The sequence below is a fragment of the Rhinocladiella mackenziei genome, assembly GCF_000835555.1.
Source record: "Rhinocladiella mackenziei CBS 650.93 unplaced genomic scaffold supercont1.6, whole genome shotgun sequence".
In the NCBI taxonomy this organism is placed as follows: domain Eukaryota; kingdom Fungi; phylum Ascomycota; class Eurotiomycetes; order Chaetothyriales; family Herpotrichiellaceae; genus Rhinocladiella; species Rhinocladiella mackenziei.
The window spans coordinates 1087838-1105961 of record NW_013550599.1 but is presented as its reverse complement, the minus strand read 5'-3'; the positions used below and the strand labels follow the sequence as shown (position 1 = coordinate 1105961).

Genomic DNA, 18124 nt, shown 5'->3' with positions numbered 1-18124 from the left:
AGGGGTCCGGAGGTGGTGCCGAGGTGGAAGAGGCTCTGTCGCCAAGACGCAAGCCGAGTGGAAGTCTTGGCATAAGGACGTAACCTCACGTGGCTTCCTGCGTCGCGCTGCCAACACTCCGCCGTAATAGCTATGAATGCCTCACCCACTACCGTACCCGCACTTACAACCATTGCCGCCATTACACCACATCGCCTGCGCCTAAACTGCTACCGACTTCTAGCTGCTTTTCCCACAACCACCACGGGACATTCCATCCCCCCTGCTGACAACCCATATCCTTCATCTAGTTCTCCATCTCTCTCGTCCGTCACGAGACTGCTTCTATCAAATTCTCTGTGTCTGATCAGATCCTCCATCATCGCTGTGCTGCCTGGCCCGCGACGCTGACAAAAGCGCCCCCCATCTCAACCTGATCGATTCACGCACCAAAACCAGTCCTGTCACTACTGGCATTCTCCGTCCACCTCCCATCACCGACCTGCGACCAAGAACTCGAGTGCGGCCACTCCATGCCACCCGTCAAGGTAATTTCTTGATTGATCCTTGGGTGTTATTGGTGCGTGCATCGTGGACAAGGTGGATTTCCTGCGCACCACTGTGTCATGAAAGATGGTGGAAGTCGAACCTGGAACTCCTACATGGAAGTTCACGCAATGTTTTGGAGACAAGGGGGACGTTGAAGACATCACTGAGGCCGACATCATTTCCACCGTCGAATTCGATCACACCGGCAACTATCTAGCCACTGGAGACAAAGGCGGCCGTGTAGTATTATTTGAACGCAATGAGACTGTTAGTACTTCACCCCCCTCCCTGCTTGCCTGCCTGTACTGACGTCTTGCACAGAAAAAGACTTGCGAATATAAATTCCATACTGAGTTTCAGTCTCATGAACCCGAATTTGACTACCTCAAATCGCTCGAGATAGAAGAAAAAATTAACAAGATCAAGTGGTGCCGGCGCCAAAATGCCTCCCATTACCTTCTCTCTACAAACGATAAGACCATCAAACTATGGAAAGTCTTTGAAAAGTCTCTCAAGGTGGTCGCCGAGAACAATCTTTCGCATGAACTGACCCCGGCCGGCCCTGGCGGTGGAGGGGCGCCACGTCCAAATCACATTCGCTTTAAGGATGCTTCACAACTTAAACTTCCGAGAATGACTCATCACGATACGGTCGTCGCAGCCGTTCCTCGACGAACTTATGCCAACGCTCATGCCTACCACATCAACAGCATCTCCGTCAACAGTGATGGCGAAACCTTCATCAGCAGTGACGATCTCCGAATCAACCTGTGGAATCTCAATATCCAAGACCAGAGTTTCAACATTGTGGACATCAAGCCCGCCAACATGGAAGAACTCACCGAAGTCATCACGGCTGCCGAATTTCATCCTCACAGTTGCAATTGGTTCATGTATGCCAGTTCTAAGGGGACCATCAAGTTGGCTGACATGCGCGAGAGCGCATTGTGCGATCAACATGCGAAACGTATGTCTCCCGGGGGCTCTATTTTGAGATGTTGACCGCTGACGGGAATTAGAATTTGAGCAAGAGGAAGATCCTTCTTCCCGATCCTTTTTCTCTGAAATCATCTCCTCAATTTCCGATGTCCGCTTCTCACACGATGGTAGATACATCCTTTCCAGAGACTACTTGACCGTCAAGATCTGGGACGTGAACATGGAGAGACAACCCGTCAAAACGATACCAATCCATGAACACCTCCGACCCCGATTGTGTGATACATATGAAAATGACAGCATCTTCGACAAATTCGAAGTGGTTTTCAGTGGAGATGGGAGTAACGTGATGACCGGCAGTTACAACAACAATTTCATGATCTATCCATCAGACCCCGAGCAAGAGACGGAAGTCGTTTTACAAGCAGACAAATCAGCCTTCAAAGCTAAGAAAGTGGGAGTGCCGACTCCTATCAACCCCACCAGTCCTAATGGAGGCAAGAAAGGGAGCTCAAGAGCCGGAAGTCCTGCAGGAGGCACTGGTCAAGGAAGTCGCATGAGAAAGGAGACCGATGCTGATCAAATCGATTTCAACAAGAAGATTCTTCACATGAGTTGGCATCCATTCGAAGATAGCATTGCCATTGCCGCGACAAACAATGTAAGTTGCCTCGCGTTATCATCCCACTGTTACAGGTGGATGCTGACTGTTTCCTAGCTCTTCGTATTTTCTGCCCTCTAGATGGTCATGTGACCACGTCCTGTGCATGACCCCTGGATCGTTCCAGAGCAGGCGTTCTGCGCGCGAACTTACAGAAGTCAACCATGATCCGCGCGCGCTCGCGACATGTCGGCAACTGGGTTGCACTATTCTAATGCTGCCTGATTTCGAGGGTTTACGATGGGCGGGCGATTGGTAATTTGAACGGATCTCAGAAGAGATCTTCGACAACGGTGATCAAGAGGTCTCATTATGACTGTGGATTGAATTGAGGGTCGGAAATGATTAATGGACATGGACATGGACAGTGAAAATGATGGTGGGGGAGACTGGGGGGATCCTGCACAAATACCACGATCCCTTTGCTTCTACGGTGGCAATAATGCAACCATCGACCAAATGCTTTTCTTGGATTTTGCAATCGGCTCTTACATTGTTCGACATGGGCTTTAGATGGCATGGTGGGACGGGAGTTTGGAGACCAGCAACGCAAACATTTTTAGAGACCATCGAGATGGAACCCCCATTGAGAACCATTCAAGCAGGGTATTCCTCTCTGGCTGCCACCTGGACATGGGAGTGGAAGTGCAGCATGTGCATGTGCAAGCATAGTGATCATTCGGTTAGGATCACGATCAAAGCGAGCGAGAAGACCAAAAAGCAAAAAAAAAAAAAAAATCCAAGAGAAAAGCAGAGCGGAGCAGAATGGAAGAGAGGTGAGAATGAATGTAGCTGAAATGAAATAAAATGGAAAACCAACCCACTTGGGAAGGAACAAAGTTTGAGGATGTAGTCCATGTGAACGGAATCCTGGTTGTGTTCATGATGGTTGCGTAAAGTGCTTTAAACTGAATTTTCGGGGGTATTACCAAATGACTCTAATCCTCTCATATGACCATTTGTATCAGATATTCCCCCAGCGGCGGTAGTAGTATCTGTGCCAGGTGCACCATTTCCCCAATGCTCCTTAGTGACACGTTCTAGTTCCCTACCGGCCTCCTCCAGACCCGATTGAATATGAGCCTGGTTCTCCCTAATATCGCGCCTCTCACGCTCGATGTCGGCGCGACGCTTCTTGAGCTGGGTCCGTTCGAATTCCAGCTGCGACACCATATCACGGAGCCGCGTAAGACCCACGTTGAGTTTAGGGATCGGTGTTGTCTCCCGTGGTTGGCGGGGACGGTTTGCTTGTCGCGTATGCACAGCGTGCGAGGCCAACCCGTCCATGCCGTGATGCGTCTGTGTCGATTCGTAGTGTTGGTGTCGCTCGTAGTCGGACTCTGAGGCCGAATTATCTCCTGACGAATCCGTGTATCCTTCCGCCTCTTCGATCATTGTCCGGATGGCTTCGCGCTCCTTCAACGTCTGTTCTCGCTGCCCTTTGCGCGAGAGCGTCACTCGGCCTGAATCCTCGACGAATTCGTCAAAGCCTTCTGCCATGTCTTCGTCGTCTGGTATCAGTCTGGTGTCCTTTTCTCGTGCGGACGGGATATATGAGCCGACTTGCATGCGGCGTGGCTTGAATTCTCCGTCTGAATCGTAGTCTTCTAACGGGAGGAAGTCGGCACCTGCATCTGAAGAGTTTGCGGCTTGCTCTTTGGCGAGACGTGCACGCCGGTCTTTCTTTTCGCGAATCTCAGCAGCCGTGGGTATTCGTGAAGACGAGGTTCCTGAGATGGCGGCCTTGTCGAATTTGCTTTCGATGTCGAGCGCGGTATTTGAGCCTAGGTTGATGAGATTCCGTGACGGGCTTTCACGAGACGAGAGATCGCGCGGCGTGGACGGCGTGGAGTTCCTCAGTTCCTCAAGATATGCTTTATTGTATTTCGGTCTGTCATGATCTTGACCTTCGATTTCTTCCCGATCTCTCGTAGATGTCCGACTGATGATATTCTGTGCTGCGCTCGATAGGCTTGTTTTGGACGATTTTACCGACGCGCTTGTCCCTTCTTTTAACCCCGTTCTTGCCGCCCCACCGGACACATCGTCCTGGTCTGGGTTGAATGAAACTCGTAACTTCGACTTCGTTTTCGGGGCATTGGTTGTCGGCCGTCTCACGACAGGCCCGGAGTCTACATCTCTTTATCAGTGGGGGGTTCCTCACACTAGAAGAGCAAGATCGAGTCAGAGCGAATTGCTTGCAAGTCCGTGGTGCAGATATTGTAGAGGGGAATGAACGTACCATCTTCGGCTTCATCTTCACGTTCGGGCTCGTTGCGTGCAATGCGCTTGGGTTTGCGCCGAGCTGTGAAGAGCGACGTCATTATGAAAGAGTACCTTCTCGATCCTGGGTTAGTGTCTGTGCGATATGGACGCGGTCAATCGGTGGCTGTGGGCAATATCATTAAAGGATGCAGAAATTCGGAAGGAAAGTTGGTTGCAGGTAAAAATATGACATTTTCTGACTCCCTTGGCCTCGCTTTGGAACAGAGGAAATCCTTGTCAGACAGATAAATTTCTAAATTCAGCCTCGTAGCCTGGTCGGGTCAACGAATTTCCCCGCCCCTCTATGCTTATGTTCTGGCCAGGCATTCGTCAATCTCCATCAAGTCAAGTTGAAGCTTTTGAGAGAGGGTGTTACGGTTCTATCCCTGGAGAGTTTTCGCATTATGGATCGCTTTAACGTTCTGTCTATTTAGCACTTAATCACACCCTAAGCAGTGCTTCTTTCTACTACATATGTCATCAATCATCGCAAAATTCACTCATTTAAACAGCACCGGAGTGGCTGACAAAGTCACTGGGATAGGTGCCCCGGATTTAATCATCTAGCATGGGCAGTTCGCTGTGGATCGGCGGCAATTTGTGTTACATTATGCGATTCGCTGGGGGGCTGAAGAGCCCTTCATTCAATATCTGAAGGTGGAAGACCCCGAAACAGCACAATTCTTGGAGCCACAAAACCCATCAGTGGAGCATACAAGGATTTATTTGTTGGACGGATTCGCCGCTATATCATGCCTTCTAGGTACGTCGTATTGTCAAAATTAAGCTAAAGCTTCAGTCCTAGCTGCGAAGCATCTCCTACGTCGACACGAGAGAGAGGCCCTGCACACCCATTTCTCCCGTAGTTACCACCTGTCCACCATTTGTCGTAACATACAAACTGGTCCTGTCCGAAGCCATTCGTCTTCAAACCGCGGCAGTCGGCCTAAGAAGGTCGCTGGAATTGCTGTTCAGGGTGACTTCAATGAGAGGGGGATCCCGTCGAGCTCAACAGGGCTGAGAACGTTGACTTGCTGGCAGACGTATGCACATCCTTACTGGTCGAGAATCAGATCGTTGCCTTTGGTGACATTGGCGATCACGTTGGCTCGGCCTGACTTAGCACCGTTCTGAAAGATGGGAGTTCGGTAAAATGAATTTGGTCAAAGTTTGTGTAATGGAGGTATCCTCCACGGGGTTTGGACCCGCCGATCCCCACTGAAGTCGAACTTGTTTTTATTGTCGAGTCCTCAATGGCCTTGTTGACTCTCTTGGCGATGCCAGCCTTCTAAATCAAACCCGCGAACGAATCTGCTGTAAGTACCTGTGTGTTCTCTCTTTCCACACGAGCCCGACCAATCGCATCGTCGAGCTGTGCCACTTTATGACATCTTGTCGGACGTCGCGATGGTTCCATTCGGAAACTTCAAGAAATCTCTCATGTCTACTTCCTAAACACGGGAGAATCCCGGAACGGGTTTCGTGTCCGGATGAAAAAGTGCCCGTATCGACATAGAAGACGTCTGGTTTCAGCCCGGAAGCGCCATAGGAACGGAGACATCAGGGAACTGGGCGACAGGAAACCGGTTTTCGAATAATTCCGCGAGGTCAAACGAGTATACAGAAGTGGATGAGAATGCGGTGAGAGCGAGAACTTGGCCGCTCATTCGCACCGCTAGGTTCTCGACCTGGAAACTGTCTAGGGAGGCAATATGATGGACGGCGGGCTCGGAGGAAAGAATATGTCCGAAGACGCAAGCAGACCAAGCTGCAAAGATTGAGAGAATAGGAGAGTGCATTGTTGACGAACAGAAAGGGAAATATTGAAAGAATGGCGAAAGAGAGAAATGATATGAGAGACACCGACTGAAGGAGGCAACACCATTCCCAGAGCGAGATTGGTGATCATATAGACAGGCTCCACGGAAGATGTGCCCTCAGGTTGATTGATCCAGGCGACAGATCCTCAGCCCCCGCTAAGTTGAGACGACAGGCAAATCATAGCCCTGTACATCGTAACGAGCCCGGGGGGAAAGCGACAGCACGGGAAAAGCCTTTTCATGGGATCGGAGATTAATCCTGTCGATTCTCTTCCGCCAGAAAACTAATACTAACAACAGACATATTCAGGGAGGTTGAGCCTCGTAGACTAAACCCAAAAGGGGAGGGAGGGAAGGTCCACTAAGAACCGGAACGGCAGTGAAAGGAAAGGATCTCTGGGTCTTCATCAGCTCCACCGGGCATGACGACTTCATTCCTATATCGCCCTCACCCTTCAGCTGTGAAGTGGCCCTTCTCCCTTTTCTCCTTCAAGAGTCAAGATCTTTCAATCGCAATGCGATCGCGTCTTTCCATTCGGGATCCAACAACTCGGCAACAGACTGAGCAGCACGTTTACCCCATCCATCTAGAAACCATCTCGGCGTACTGTGATGCATCCCAATGCACCAGTGTATGAATGTGATTAATGCTAAATGGGCTCTTCTGCTGCAGCAAGGTGACGTATTCGTCTGGTACTGCCGAGGGCCAGAATACCACGTGGAACCAAGTGGCTGGTCGTCCAGCTACGATGCTGTACCATTTTCGCAGTATGCCAATGGCCTGGCCACAGGCCATTTTGGTGGGGATGGGACTGTTCGATGACCGATTCAAAACTGCAAGCCCATCCAGTGTATGGGCGTGTTTCTCATCCAGCGGCACATCGATGAAATTGAGGCGCTGTTGTCTTAGAAGATTGCCAACTCGGGCCTGCATAAGAAATGGGTGTAGCATGCCCATCAAAGACCAAGCTCCTCGTAGAGCAAAGACAGCGTTGAACGGGTCAAATACCTCGCTGGAGGCCGGTGTGTTGTAAGTGCGAGATACATTGAGTTGGAAGATCGCTACCAAGAGAGAGAACGCGAGGATCGCCGTGCTGTTATCTTTGTTGATGTTTCTCACAGCCGATTGGAAAAGACCCGTGGCTCGACTGTAATGCTTACATGCCATCACATGGTATTCGCCCGGATTTGCAGGTTGTAGGGAACAAATATGTAAGGCTGAAACGGCCAATACCCCATGGAGCAGGAACAAATTAGTATCTGCTTGCAAGGGTACTTCTTCGTCCCATGACCATTTGGTGTCAACGAAGAAAGCCAGCGTGGTGGAGGTGGAGCGGACGAAGTGTCGCATCAATTCCCCGTGTTGAAACCCAAAAGCAGGTTCTTGCAGGAGCGAAAGACTGTCATTGGATGAGATAGGTTCGAGAGAGGGATCTGTCGCTTCATGCCTGAAAACCCAGTTTATTTAGCTCTCGTCACCACCTCAGAGTAAGATCTTGTGGCTTAGAAATCCGAACTCACCGAGGTCGTTGCGAGATCTCAACGAATCCTTGCGGATCGTCTAGGTGCTGAAAGTCACACTGTTCGCCACGTCTTTTACAGTGATGGCATATCGGTGCCTGGAGATCGCACTAGTGGTTCGTATACGCAAGTCAGCTCATGGTCGAGAATGCACGCCATACCTTCCATATAACGGTGGCTACTGGTCTTGGAAGATGAAATGGCGAAATGACATACTCTTACGCGCCTCCTTTTACAATTCCCACACCCGTTTCGCGTCTTGGTGTGATATTTTCGGGAACCTTCAGGCATTCTGGTTTCTCTCCTCAGAGGGTCTGGGGATTGATGTTTGAGAAAGAATCTGTATTCTGCAAATTTCTTGGCCAGTTCATTCGGGCCCTTTTATGCGGTACTAAAGCTATGTTGTGTTGCTTTGAATATAGCCCGAATGCCTGGGGTTAAGCCGTTAGCCCCACGACTAACGGGTCCACATGTAAATGGATTGAGTTTAGTGTACGAAGTAAAGAAAGGGGGGATCAGGTAACCGTGCTGTAATCTAACTTACCGGGCATGGCCGCGTCGTTCCTTCGCATCGTGTGGACTCCATGTTTCGCATTTTCGAATTTGTTGTAAACGAAGCACGATATGTCTTTGGGCTGAAAACCGTTTTCAAAATTGTGCTGATCTCTTAACATAAGTATATTGCTATCAAGGCCTTCGGAGAGGATGGCGGGAAATCCTCTGCATGTTCCCCAGTGCATTCAGCTTGTTCATCTCGGCAGTTTCCCTAGACGCTCGATATCCGCAAATCAACCCTTTCAAAAACCCAGGTGTGCTTCAACTTCAATCTCAATGCGCATGGCCGGAAATGCCAGAGCCGGAACACCGACAGCAGTCAAAAGTGGTTGATGATTCGGACAATATTGCCGAAGATTGCGAATGACATGCCCAGCCATTTCCTCTTCGATGGGCATATCCACGCAGAAGGCGCGGACTTTGTACACCTGCTCCCAACCCTTCCCGCCAGCTTGTCGCAAGGTATGCTCGACGTTGGCAAATGCTTGATCAATCTGCTTGCCTAGATCGCTAGGGATTTGTTCGGTAATGCGATCCCATCCGCCTGTTTATCCAAATGTTAATTCCCCAGATGTTGAATCCAGGAGTTCGAGTTTTCAGATACCTTGACCAGAGATTTCAAGTTTGTTGCCAATTCGGACTGCCTGGCTATAGTGGGTGTCCTTTCTAACTCGTTGTCCAAACCCTTCGTAGTCGAAGTACTGGAGATGAGACATGGTTTGGAATGCGAAAGGTAGTCGTTTGGGAAATGTGAAGCTCCTGCTAACAAGATCGAGGTAGCAATAGAAAAGAACCTGACCAGGCCCTCCTACACTTTATACTTGACCATCTTCAGTACGGTGACACTCAATTTCAATATTCAGTTATGGCCAAGCCTTGATGAAATCATGCCCGGCGTGAATATTTGTCAGTTGGCTTACGATGTTTTGTTCATACCAAGAAAAAGGTCCTCACCAGTTGTTCCTGAAAATAGACTTTGGCTTATGCTTGGTGCTTGAAAGAAGAAAAACCTGGACGGTTCTCTGGTAACCCAAGAACGGACGAAATGCGGATGTGTCGGACATGGAGTCGGAGACGGCACTGCCCCGAAACATGTCAGCTTGGCGGGTTGACGATCTCGCTGCACTCACGATCAGCGGCAAGGCTCTCGTACGAAATTATCCTTCCGAATTTCCACCTGATTTCGAACTTCCTTGGCCCTTCAACACGTTAGAATCCTAGCCAATTCGACCGAAATTTGAATGCGAAGGCTTTCTACCCAGTTTTCTGTGCCAGACCCAAGATCGAGGACTCTCTTGATTTTGATGTCCGGTCGGCTGAAAGACACCACCAGCTGCCATGTTGTGAGGTTGCCTACAAAAGATCTGATATTGGCCCAGACCACGTAATCGGCCAAGCATCGAGAATTGTAGCAAAGTGACAATGCCACGCATTCTGAAATTGGGAGTCAGAGGTATGCTCAGGCTTAGCCAGCTCCCCTCGTTAAGACTGCATTACTTTTTGCCTGCTGGCCGTGTGCGTGTCTCATGCCTTGATAGTTGGAGGAGGAAATCAGGGCCAATCAGGAGAGACTCATAAGAGCTGCGCATTGTATGACGGCTTTCTTTTCGTTGGCTGGACGGATGGGCCGGTTCCATATAACATGAATCCATCAAGAGCTGTGCAGAACCCTATCTTTGATGAAATGATCATGATACTAAATTGGATGGCACGAGACCGTAGAGTTTGGCAAGCTAGGAGTATAGAATATCCCTTTCCTCTAGAACGTACTTGGGGGCCCTATTTGATTACCTTGCATCCATCGCCGCTAGCAAGCACCAGCGTCAGGGCCTGCTTCTCAGTTCCTGGTGGTTCCATCTTGGTACCTGGGGGTAAGGCCAGGTTCGGGAACGCTTGAATGACCCGAGCCAGTCCGTATGAGGCCTCCATTAGTGCCATGTCCTTCCCAAGGCACACTCTCGGACCACCGTTAAAGGGCAGATAACCCCATTTTATCCACTTGGCCTCTGTAAGCCCAGGATCAGCCCAGCGCTCCGGTTTGAATTCGAGTGCGTCATTGCCCCACAGGTCTTTTCGACGGTGCATGTGGTAGGGCGAGTATGTAAGGGACATGCCCTTCCTGATGTGGACAGGAGCGTTGCCATCCGGACCTCCACCTCGGGGCATGACAGTCGCCTTCTTAGCGAAGCGAAGGTTAATGGGGACCGAAGGGTATAACCTGAGCGTCTCGTCGAGCACGTGTTGCAGATATGTCATCTTTCTGATATGTGCACGGCTCATGTAAACTTGATCTCCCACGACCTCGGCAATCTCTGCTTGTAAACGCTTGAGAGCGTGTGGGTGACGGACCAGCAGCCGGACAGCCCACGTCATCAGGCATGCGGTAGTATCGCGACCTGCTAGAAGCACATTGATTAGCTGATCTCGAACCTTCTCGGGATCTTTCAATTCATCGAAAAGATCCATGATGAACGCTAAGTTCTGTTGCGTATCTGGCCGAGTCTGGTTTGGGCCTGTTTTAGAATCGGACAATGCTTGAGCAATGTAGCCGTCAGCGTACATCTTGACGTCTTTACATGCCTTGACAAATTGTCTCGGCGTGTGAAGCCAGTAGAAATCACCCAGACGAGCACGCATTGCTGTCACATTCGCTGCATAGCCGAAGCCCTCGGAGAACAAGTCACGTCCCTTGGTTGAAGATCAGAGCGGTCTTAGTGTCCAGAGTATACCTGAAGAAAATCGGCTGCAGGTCGATGATATCCGGGGCTCGCCTTATGGCTTCGACGAGATTGTCAACGTGCTCGTTGAACGCCTCGAGACTCTGGTACTGCATCCGGACGAACTGTCGTCGCAAAAGCTCGCGGGAATGCTTCCAGGGAACTCCATCTCGGGTAAAGATCCCATCGCCCAAGAAAGCCCAGAATGAGTTACGCCGGGGCCCAAATCCAATATCTTCACGGCCACGTAAGCACGCCAGATCACTGGAAGGAGAAGGGCCGTACCGTTGAACCGTGAAGATAAAATCGCTTCTACGTTGACAGGATCCATGGTAACGAACCCGGTTGCTCCAAGCAGGGTCTGCTCAATGTTCGGTCCGAGGTTGTCGTAGAATTCGGAGAACAGGGACAGCAATCGCTGTTCTGAGTTCGCCTTGAAACCGCGATACACCATGTCAAGGGACAAAGGCAAGTAGTATGGTGCCTTGACCTCAACTGGAAGGCAGCCATTGTCGACGCCAAATTTAGTCTCTTTCTGTCAACAATAAGCCTGCTCTCTTGTCCCAGCGGTTCTTAGACCAACCCTGTATCTTAATGCAGCCTGAAGGCATCCGAACACTAACAACAGGCATGACAATAATATAAAGCCTTGAAAAAGGCCGACTCGGCTGATCGTTTCGAGCAAGCCGTGAATTGTGGTCATCTGGGAGGCGGTAATTAATGGAGAAAACAATGATTAGGAAAGAAAGCACTGAAGACGGATGAGAGCAGATCTGAAAGCCAACCCACACTTATCAGGCTGCCAGCGGCTCCACGGCAGCCGCTTCCCCGTGGCGTAAGGGGCCTGCTATTGTAACGCCCGGCATATTTGAGCCGACAACCCTCATGTCGAGATTCAAGCTTTCTTGCACCTCGCTTAAGTTTTGAAGGCATAAGCTTTTGAACGCAACGGCCCGCACTTTGTGGTTTCTTTCCTCTTTGTGGACTCCGGAATGGCAGACCCGTTCTCAATTGTCACGGGAGCTTTGGGGACAATAGACGCCTGCATTAACCTGGCGCGGTATCTTAACGATGTGGTGCGGGGTTTCAAGAGTATCGAAGATGATATCCAGCACTTATTGCACAGGGTGACGACAATCCAAAAAGTGGCGGGCACGATAAAGGCAACATTCGAAGCAGAGTGGGACTCGCAACCAAGGCCTGCGGACAAAGACCAGACGACGATAAATGGTCTGTGGCAATACACTGGGGAGTATCTTAGCGATTGCCTATCAATCGTTTCGGAGCTCAACAACTTGATTTGCCGGCTGTTGGGACGGCCCGATGGAAGCACAGAGATCCGGCCTCATGGTCTCGAAGATCACCACAAAGAGCTTGATAGTCCTACGAGCAGCCTTACGCAACAAACCTCATTGAAAATGGCCCGACTGAAGCTCTTCATTCGTAAGAAGGGCAAAGAACGTGAATTTCTGAAAATTGAAACACGGCTCGACCAAGCCTTGAAATCTGCGGACTTGATGTTGAATGCCATCAATCTGTAAGGCCGACCATGCCGTTAGTACTCTGCTTCTCTTACAGATTGATAGTGCCACGACTTGTCAAGCGCAACGAAGAACAAGCTCGTCCATTGGCGACTTTTCGAACGAAATCGTCGCAGGTCTGGATTACCTCGACCAACAAATTCAACAAATGCGGAAGGACTTTTGGGATTCCCAAGCCAACACGGCAAGTCAAGATTCTCATCTCGACGTGCTGTCACTAAGATGACTAGATCTCCAGGACCGTTGAGGCAGCGGAAAATATTAGGCCGCTAGCGACTTTGAATGAACACTTTTCACTGCCCCGAGCCGTCACCAGCATATATACCGGGCGGAGAGAGGCCCTGGATGATCTCCGATCCTTTTTCTTTGGGGCCACCTCAGGTACAGGTCGAGGCTCGCAAAAGCGCTTTTGTATATATGGTTTAGGTGGCTCCGGGAAAACGGAATTCTGCTGCAAGTTCGCCCAAGAAAATCAGAACAGGTCTGATCATCGTTTTGGCTGATTCCAACTACTGACCCCTGGCAGGCTATGGGCCGTGTTCTGGATTGACGCGAGCTCGCCTGACCGAGTGAGACAAACCTATTCCGCCATCGCGAAGGAGGGAAAGAGAGACCCGAACGAACGCGCAGCTAAAGCTTGGCTCGCCTCCTCAGAGCGGCCATGGCTGCTCATAATTGATGGTGCGGACCATGACGCAGACCTAGAGGAACTCGAAGATTACATTCCTGAAGGAGCTTCTGGGATGATTCTTGTTACAACCCGCAATCCTGTGCATCGCACATTGGGTACAGTGGGATGCCGGTACTTCCAGTTCAAGGAGCTAATTGAAGAAGACGCCAATTCACTCTTACTGACGACCGCGGAAGAACCAAGACCGTGGACCGTAACAACCCAGAAGCTTGCCTCTCCAATTGCAAAGTCGCTGGGCTTTCTACCACTTCCACTACGGCATGCCGGCTACGCAATCATGAAACAGCTTGCGACGCTTAGCAACTATCTGACCTATTACGAGGGCAGCTGGCAACGTGTGCGCAGATCGCGGAAATCCATCGCGATGGACGAGGACGAACACCTCAAAGCATATGCCTCCTATGAGATCATGTACGCAGGCCTCGAGGCGAAGAAAACTGCGCAATCACGTGATGCCCTGGACTTGCTCAAGACGTTTGCCGGGTAATGTTATTCTGTACACCACATTTTGTTATTCTGTACACCGCTTTTGATTGGTCCGGATTTTTATTTTTCCGGTTATCTGCGCAGTTCGAAGATACGTGATGTCACAACACCTAAGTCTGCCTATATAGAATGCAGAAATGATGGTTAACGATGGTATCCTCTGCACGGTCGATACCTCGTGCTGACTAAGGTAACAAACCAGCGCCCATAGGCTTGGGTGGGAACCGCCCATAAGCGGGGCAGTTGCCCCCCGGCTTATGGGCGGTTTCCCCCCGGTTCATGGGCGGTTTCCCCCTCCGGCTTATGAGCGGTCCTCCCAAGCCTATGGGCGCTGGTTTGTTACCTTAGTCAGCACGAGGTATCGACCGTGCAGGGGATCTCTACACAAATCCGGCTGTGTAGGCCACAATAATTTACAAAGTATACAGAGAAGCTCAAAATGCACGGTACTTATCTACCAAGGAAAAGGGAATCAAATGTGTTTATTGCTTCGCAACCACCTATAACGGGGAGAGTTTAACGCGTCACCCCTCCACAGCTACGCCACTTACTAGTGTTTTCTCGCCATCGCCGGGCCAACGGCAACAAGCTCTGTTAGCGCGGTGTACAGAATAACAGGATGAGAGCGTTAAGTGTACAGAATAAGGCGAGAGAGAGGTGGTGGTGTACAGAATAAGGAGAGTTGAGGCATGGTGTACAGAATAAGCAGGTTTTCCGGTGTACAGAATAACAAAAGTTGGTGTACAGAATAATACCCCCCACGTTTGCCTTCCTCTATCGTGACGGCATCTCTGAGACAATGATTTTCAAGGGGGCAGCCAATGCCAGGCTCGAGCGAGACCACCACGAGAGAACGCAGAGAGAAGAGAAACTCCGGAGAGCCAAAGGTTGGCGCCGAGACTGGGTTGAGCAACTCAGAACCATGCCAGTCCTCATACACGGTTTCCTAACCCGGATCGGCACCAAATCCGCAATCCCCCCCGTATTGCGGTCGTCCAAGGACGCAAAGGGGCTCGATGAGCACCGCCTTCGGGCTGCTTTGACTCAACTGACGACATTGTCTCTCGTGTTCCACAGTCGAGACACGAGGTGCTATTCAATGCACCCGCTCGTGCATACATGGGTACGTGAAAGGCCTGGGATGAGTACGGGCGAGCAAGCAATCTACTGCCATGCAGCGGCGACCTTGCTGGCCCAATGTGTCTTGCTTCCACCTCTGGGCACTGATGAATCTGCCGAGAATCTCAAGGCCGAGATCTGTCCTCATGTTGATCAAGTGCAAAAATTCAAAATCTCCATTGAGAAATCGCTGGAACTAAATCGGGCATCGCGAGCCTGGTACAAGAGACCTGTTCCGTCCCTACAAGCATATCTTGACCGAGATACAGCTTTGCAGCTTGTGAAATTCAGTCTCGTCTACACACAGGCCGGCCGTTGGCTAGAAACCAAAACATTGCAAGAAACAGTCAGATCGTTCGTTCTACAATACCTTGGCCAAAAACACAACTCCAGCATTGATGTAACTCTGCTTCTCTCAGGCACGCTTTGGCAGCTTGGCCAAGGCGATGAGGCAGCAGCGCTTCAAGCAAAAGTCCTGGAGCTCTGTCGACAAACCAGGGGCCATGACGACGCGAAGACTCTGAAGGTCATGGATGCGCTCGGTGTCAGCCATTGGCTCCAGGGCAAGTTCTCGATTGCGCTGCTCCTCCACGAAGAGGCCACCGCTGGCCTCGAACGACGTCAGGGAAGCGGTCACCCAGATACGCTAATCGCTCAAGGCAATCTCGGGCGTGTTCTTACCAAGCAATGTCGCTACGACGAAGCTATCGAGCTACACACGAAGGCCGTTCACGGCCTGAAAGGTGTCTACGGGGCTTCGCATCTAGAGACGCTTGTTGCGATGGACAACTTAGCTATGACCTACCTAGACCGCTTCATGTACGCTAATGGCCCCGGAAGCGACCTTGGGCTCGCGCATGACCTCGAAGTGCATGTCATGGACACTCGAAAGCTGAGGCTAGGCCCAGAACATACCTACACGCTCTGGGCCACGTGTAATCTCGCTCGCGTAAAAGCTGCCCAAGGCAAGGTCATAGAAGCAGAATACATGATGACCAAAGGAATCAAAATCGCGACGATCAACCTGGGACCCACACATATTGGCACCTTGTTTGGCAAGTTATATCTGGCGCACACATTGACCAGCGCCAAGAAGTTCGACCAAGCCGAGAAGATGCTGAACGAGGTGCTTGATGGACACAAAAGCACCGGCAGACCAAATCATCCAGACGCTTTTCTGGCGATGTCGTATCTTATCAGGTGTTATAGGTCGTCCAAACGCGATGAGGATGCGAGACAGTGGAGAGAAAGGCTAGAAGCAGCGATTGAGGCAGCAGGTGGCCAAGATCACCCATTCAAGAAGCATTTGCTGGACCCGCGGGTTGAAGGGTTCGGTATGCAGATGGAGTCAACCCCGATACGGAGTGTTCATGGCGATTCCGCGCAACAACAGATAGGGAGATCTGATGTTTCCGGAGGCCAAGCCATCGCGAAGCTGGTGTTGACCCGGAGCTCGACCGCATGATGCAAAGAGTATGCAGACCAATGATATTAATCAGCTATTCACAGTATGCACACACACGCATGCGTGTGCTGCATAATTTTGACTGGATGAATAATATCAAAACTATAGAAAGCTCTCTCTTCAAACGAGTCATGTGAATTGCAGCATCGTACACACGATGATATCTAAAACGATCGTTTCGAAGCACTCGAATCTGGTTGTGGGGCACATTGAAATCCGACATTACCCTTTAGGAAAACACGTCAAGCGTTGAATATTCTGCATGGCCAGAAATCAAAGATGGTGTGTCTCAGTCTCTCCGCGAAGGTTTCATGGCTTGTATTGCGGATTCAAAAGGACACCAGTGCTCCGAAGTTGATATAGGTACACCATCCGACAGATACAGTGTACTATTCGGTTTTACGTTGTGTCTCTCTGTATTTGATATAAAGGGTACGATTTGAAGGTAAGGATGGGACGTTCATAACACAGTACATATCGAATCCTCGATCCGTGCAGCCGCGACCATGTCAACATAGACGTCGACATAAACTATCTTCTCTCGTCACATCTTCCACGGTCTCTCTCTGGCTTTTGGATACAGGCTTGACAGCAATCATTATCGATGCAGATGGCATTTTTGGCTCATATATGCTTCGCATCCTTGTTCAGTCTCCTGAACGTTGGCCGAAGATATACTGCCTCAGTCGACACCTGCCCTAAATTGAAGGAGGTCTACCGGCGAATGCTAAGCATATTATCGTAGACTTTCTCAGTCACCTTACGAAATTGCAACACTTCTGAAAGAAAACAATATTCAAAATGTCAATCACGTCTTCTTTGCTCATATTCAGCCCCCTCCAAGCTTGCAGCCCAACGCCGAAGAACTAAGTGAAGTCAACGGCAAACTTGTCTGGGATTTCGCCAACGCGTTGAAAATTGCGAAGATCAAGCCAAATCGCTTCATGCTGCGAATTAGCAGGAAATATTATGGTGTCCACCTCGGCTTGAGCAAGCAACTTTAGGATGAGACAGACTCTCGAGTTCCCCTTGAGCCGAACTTTTACTATATGCAGGAAGATCTTCTCTTCCAATATTATCGTGATGAAGGAGCTGGGCGGAATGTGACTATGCCTGGTTCTGTCCTTGGAACGGTTCCGGATGCGGGCCATGAGTATTGCATTCCTCTAGCTGCATACGCCAGTGTTTGCAGACATTTGAAGCATTCAATGGAGTTTCCATGCGATATACTCTCATGGCAGGCGCTGGCCGTTCAGAGTTCCTCCATGTTGAATGCGTATATGGAAGGATGGGTGGTTCTAACATCTGAGGCCAAAGCCAATGTCCAAATGTTTTGGACAGCAGCGCATTCACTTGGGAATGATGTTGGCTGAGAATTGCTGGCTAGCATGGAATTGAGTGGAAAGTCCAGGAGACGACAAAAGACAATACAAGAGATCGAAATGCTATTTAATCCGAGCGAATATGGACCCAAAGCTGTCATCCGTCGTCGATTTACATGTGTCAATTGGGCAAAAGAAAGACGACGTGAAAAATACATAGAGTGGGCTGAGAAACATGATCTGTAAGAAAAAACGAATTCTGATATGTTGAACGTGTCTTTGCTTTCCTTATCCCCGAAAGCGAGGACACTGCTGAATGTAGATAGTGTGGACAAGGCTCAAAAGACGGGTTGGAACGGTTTTGTCGACTCGTGCAAGTCGTACTTGATGGTCTTTGATGGTGGGATCGAAAATGATTCCTCCAGTATCGAAGATGAAGATGTAGTTCAATTAACCAATATCTCCCGAAGTTTACACAACTCAGATCAGTCGGT

The 18124-nt window shown here is 50.0% G+C and overlaps 9 protein-coding genes across 9 annotated transcripts; 4 read left to right on the top strand and 5 right to left on the bottom strand.

Annotated features, from left to right (window-relative positions):
• Positions 1-612: 612 nt before the first annotated feature.
• Positions 613-2209, top strand: Z518_08203 (uncharacterized protein; the record flags this gene model as incomplete). Its single annotated transcript, XM_013413946.1, has 4 exons — positions 613-795; positions 850-1495; positions 1548-2128; positions 2186-2209. The coding sequence occupies 4 exons, from the start codon at positions 613-615 to the stop codon at positions 2207-2209; spliced, it is 1434 nt and encodes a 477-aa protein (XP_013269400.1).
• An 822-nt stretch (positions 2210-3031) lies between these two features.
• Positions 3032-4452, bottom strand: Z518_08202 (uncharacterized protein; the record flags this gene model as incomplete). Its single annotated transcript, XM_013413945.1, has 2 exons — positions 3032-4260; positions 4371-4452. The coding sequence occupies 2 exons, from the start codon at positions 4450-4452 to the stop codon at positions 3032-3034; spliced, it is 1311 nt and encodes a 436-aa protein (XP_013269399.1).
• Positions 4453-6787: 2335 nt separating this feature from the next.
• On the bottom strand, positions 6788-7902 carry Z518_08201 (uncharacterized protein; the record flags this gene model as incomplete). The annotated part of the gene is made up of 3 exons (XM_013413944.1): positions 6788-7661; positions 7735-7781; positions 7846-7902. The coding sequence occupies 3 exons, from the start codon at positions 7900-7902 to the stop codon at positions 6788-6790; spliced, it is 978 nt and encodes a 325-aa protein (XP_013269398.1).
• Positions 7903-8531: 629 nt separating this feature from the next.
• Positions 8532-9005, bottom strand: Z518_08200 (uncharacterized protein; the record flags this gene model as incomplete). Its single annotated transcript, XM_013413943.1, has 2 exons — positions 8532-8833; positions 8894-9005. The coding sequence occupies 2 exons, from the start codon at positions 9003-9005 to the stop codon at positions 8532-8534; spliced, it is 414 nt and encodes a 137-aa protein (XP_013269397.1).
• A 1063-nt stretch (positions 9006-10068) lies between these two features.
• Z518_08199 (uncharacterized protein) lies at positions 10069-10926 on the bottom strand (the record flags this gene model as incomplete). Its single annotated transcript, XM_013413942.1, has 1 exon — positions 10069-10926. The coding sequence occupies one exon, from the start codon at positions 10924-10926 to the stop codon at positions 10069-10071; it is 858 nt and encodes a 285-aa protein (XP_013269396.1).
• A 43-nt stretch (positions 10927-10969) lies between these two features.
• Positions 10970-11460, bottom strand: Z518_08198 (uncharacterized protein; the record flags this gene model as incomplete). Its single annotated transcript, XM_013413941.1, has 2 exons — positions 10970-11241; positions 11292-11460. The coding sequence occupies 2 exons, from the start codon at positions 11458-11460 to the stop codon at positions 10970-10972; spliced, it is 441 nt and encodes a 146-aa protein (XP_013269395.1).
• Positions 11461-11998: 538 nt separating this feature from the next.
• Positions 11999-13725, top strand: Z518_08197 (uncharacterized protein; the record flags this gene model as incomplete). Its single annotated transcript, XM_013413940.1, has 4 exons — positions 11999-12543; positions 12593-12760; positions 12786-13028; positions 13074-13725. 4 exons carry the CDS (start codon positions 11999-12001, stop codon positions 13723-13725), a joined length of 1608 nt encoding a protein of 535 aa, XP_013269394.1.
• A 798-nt stretch (positions 13726-14523) lies between these two features.
• On the top strand, positions 14524-16308 carry Z518_08196 (uncharacterized protein; the record flags this gene model as incomplete). The annotated part of the gene is made up of 1 exon (XM_013413939.1): positions 14524-16308. One exon carries the CDS (start codon positions 14524-14526, stop codon positions 16306-16308), a length of 1785 nt encoding a protein of 594 aa, XP_013269393.1.
• Positions 16309-16918: 610 nt separating this feature from the next.
• Z518_08195 (uncharacterized protein) lies at positions 16919-17312 on the top strand (the record flags this gene model as incomplete). Its single annotated transcript, XM_013413938.1, is given in 2 exon segments — positions 16919-17049; positions 17054-17312. Coding segments are annotated over 2 exon segments (390 nt in total).
• Positions 17313-18124: the final 812 nt, after the last annotated feature.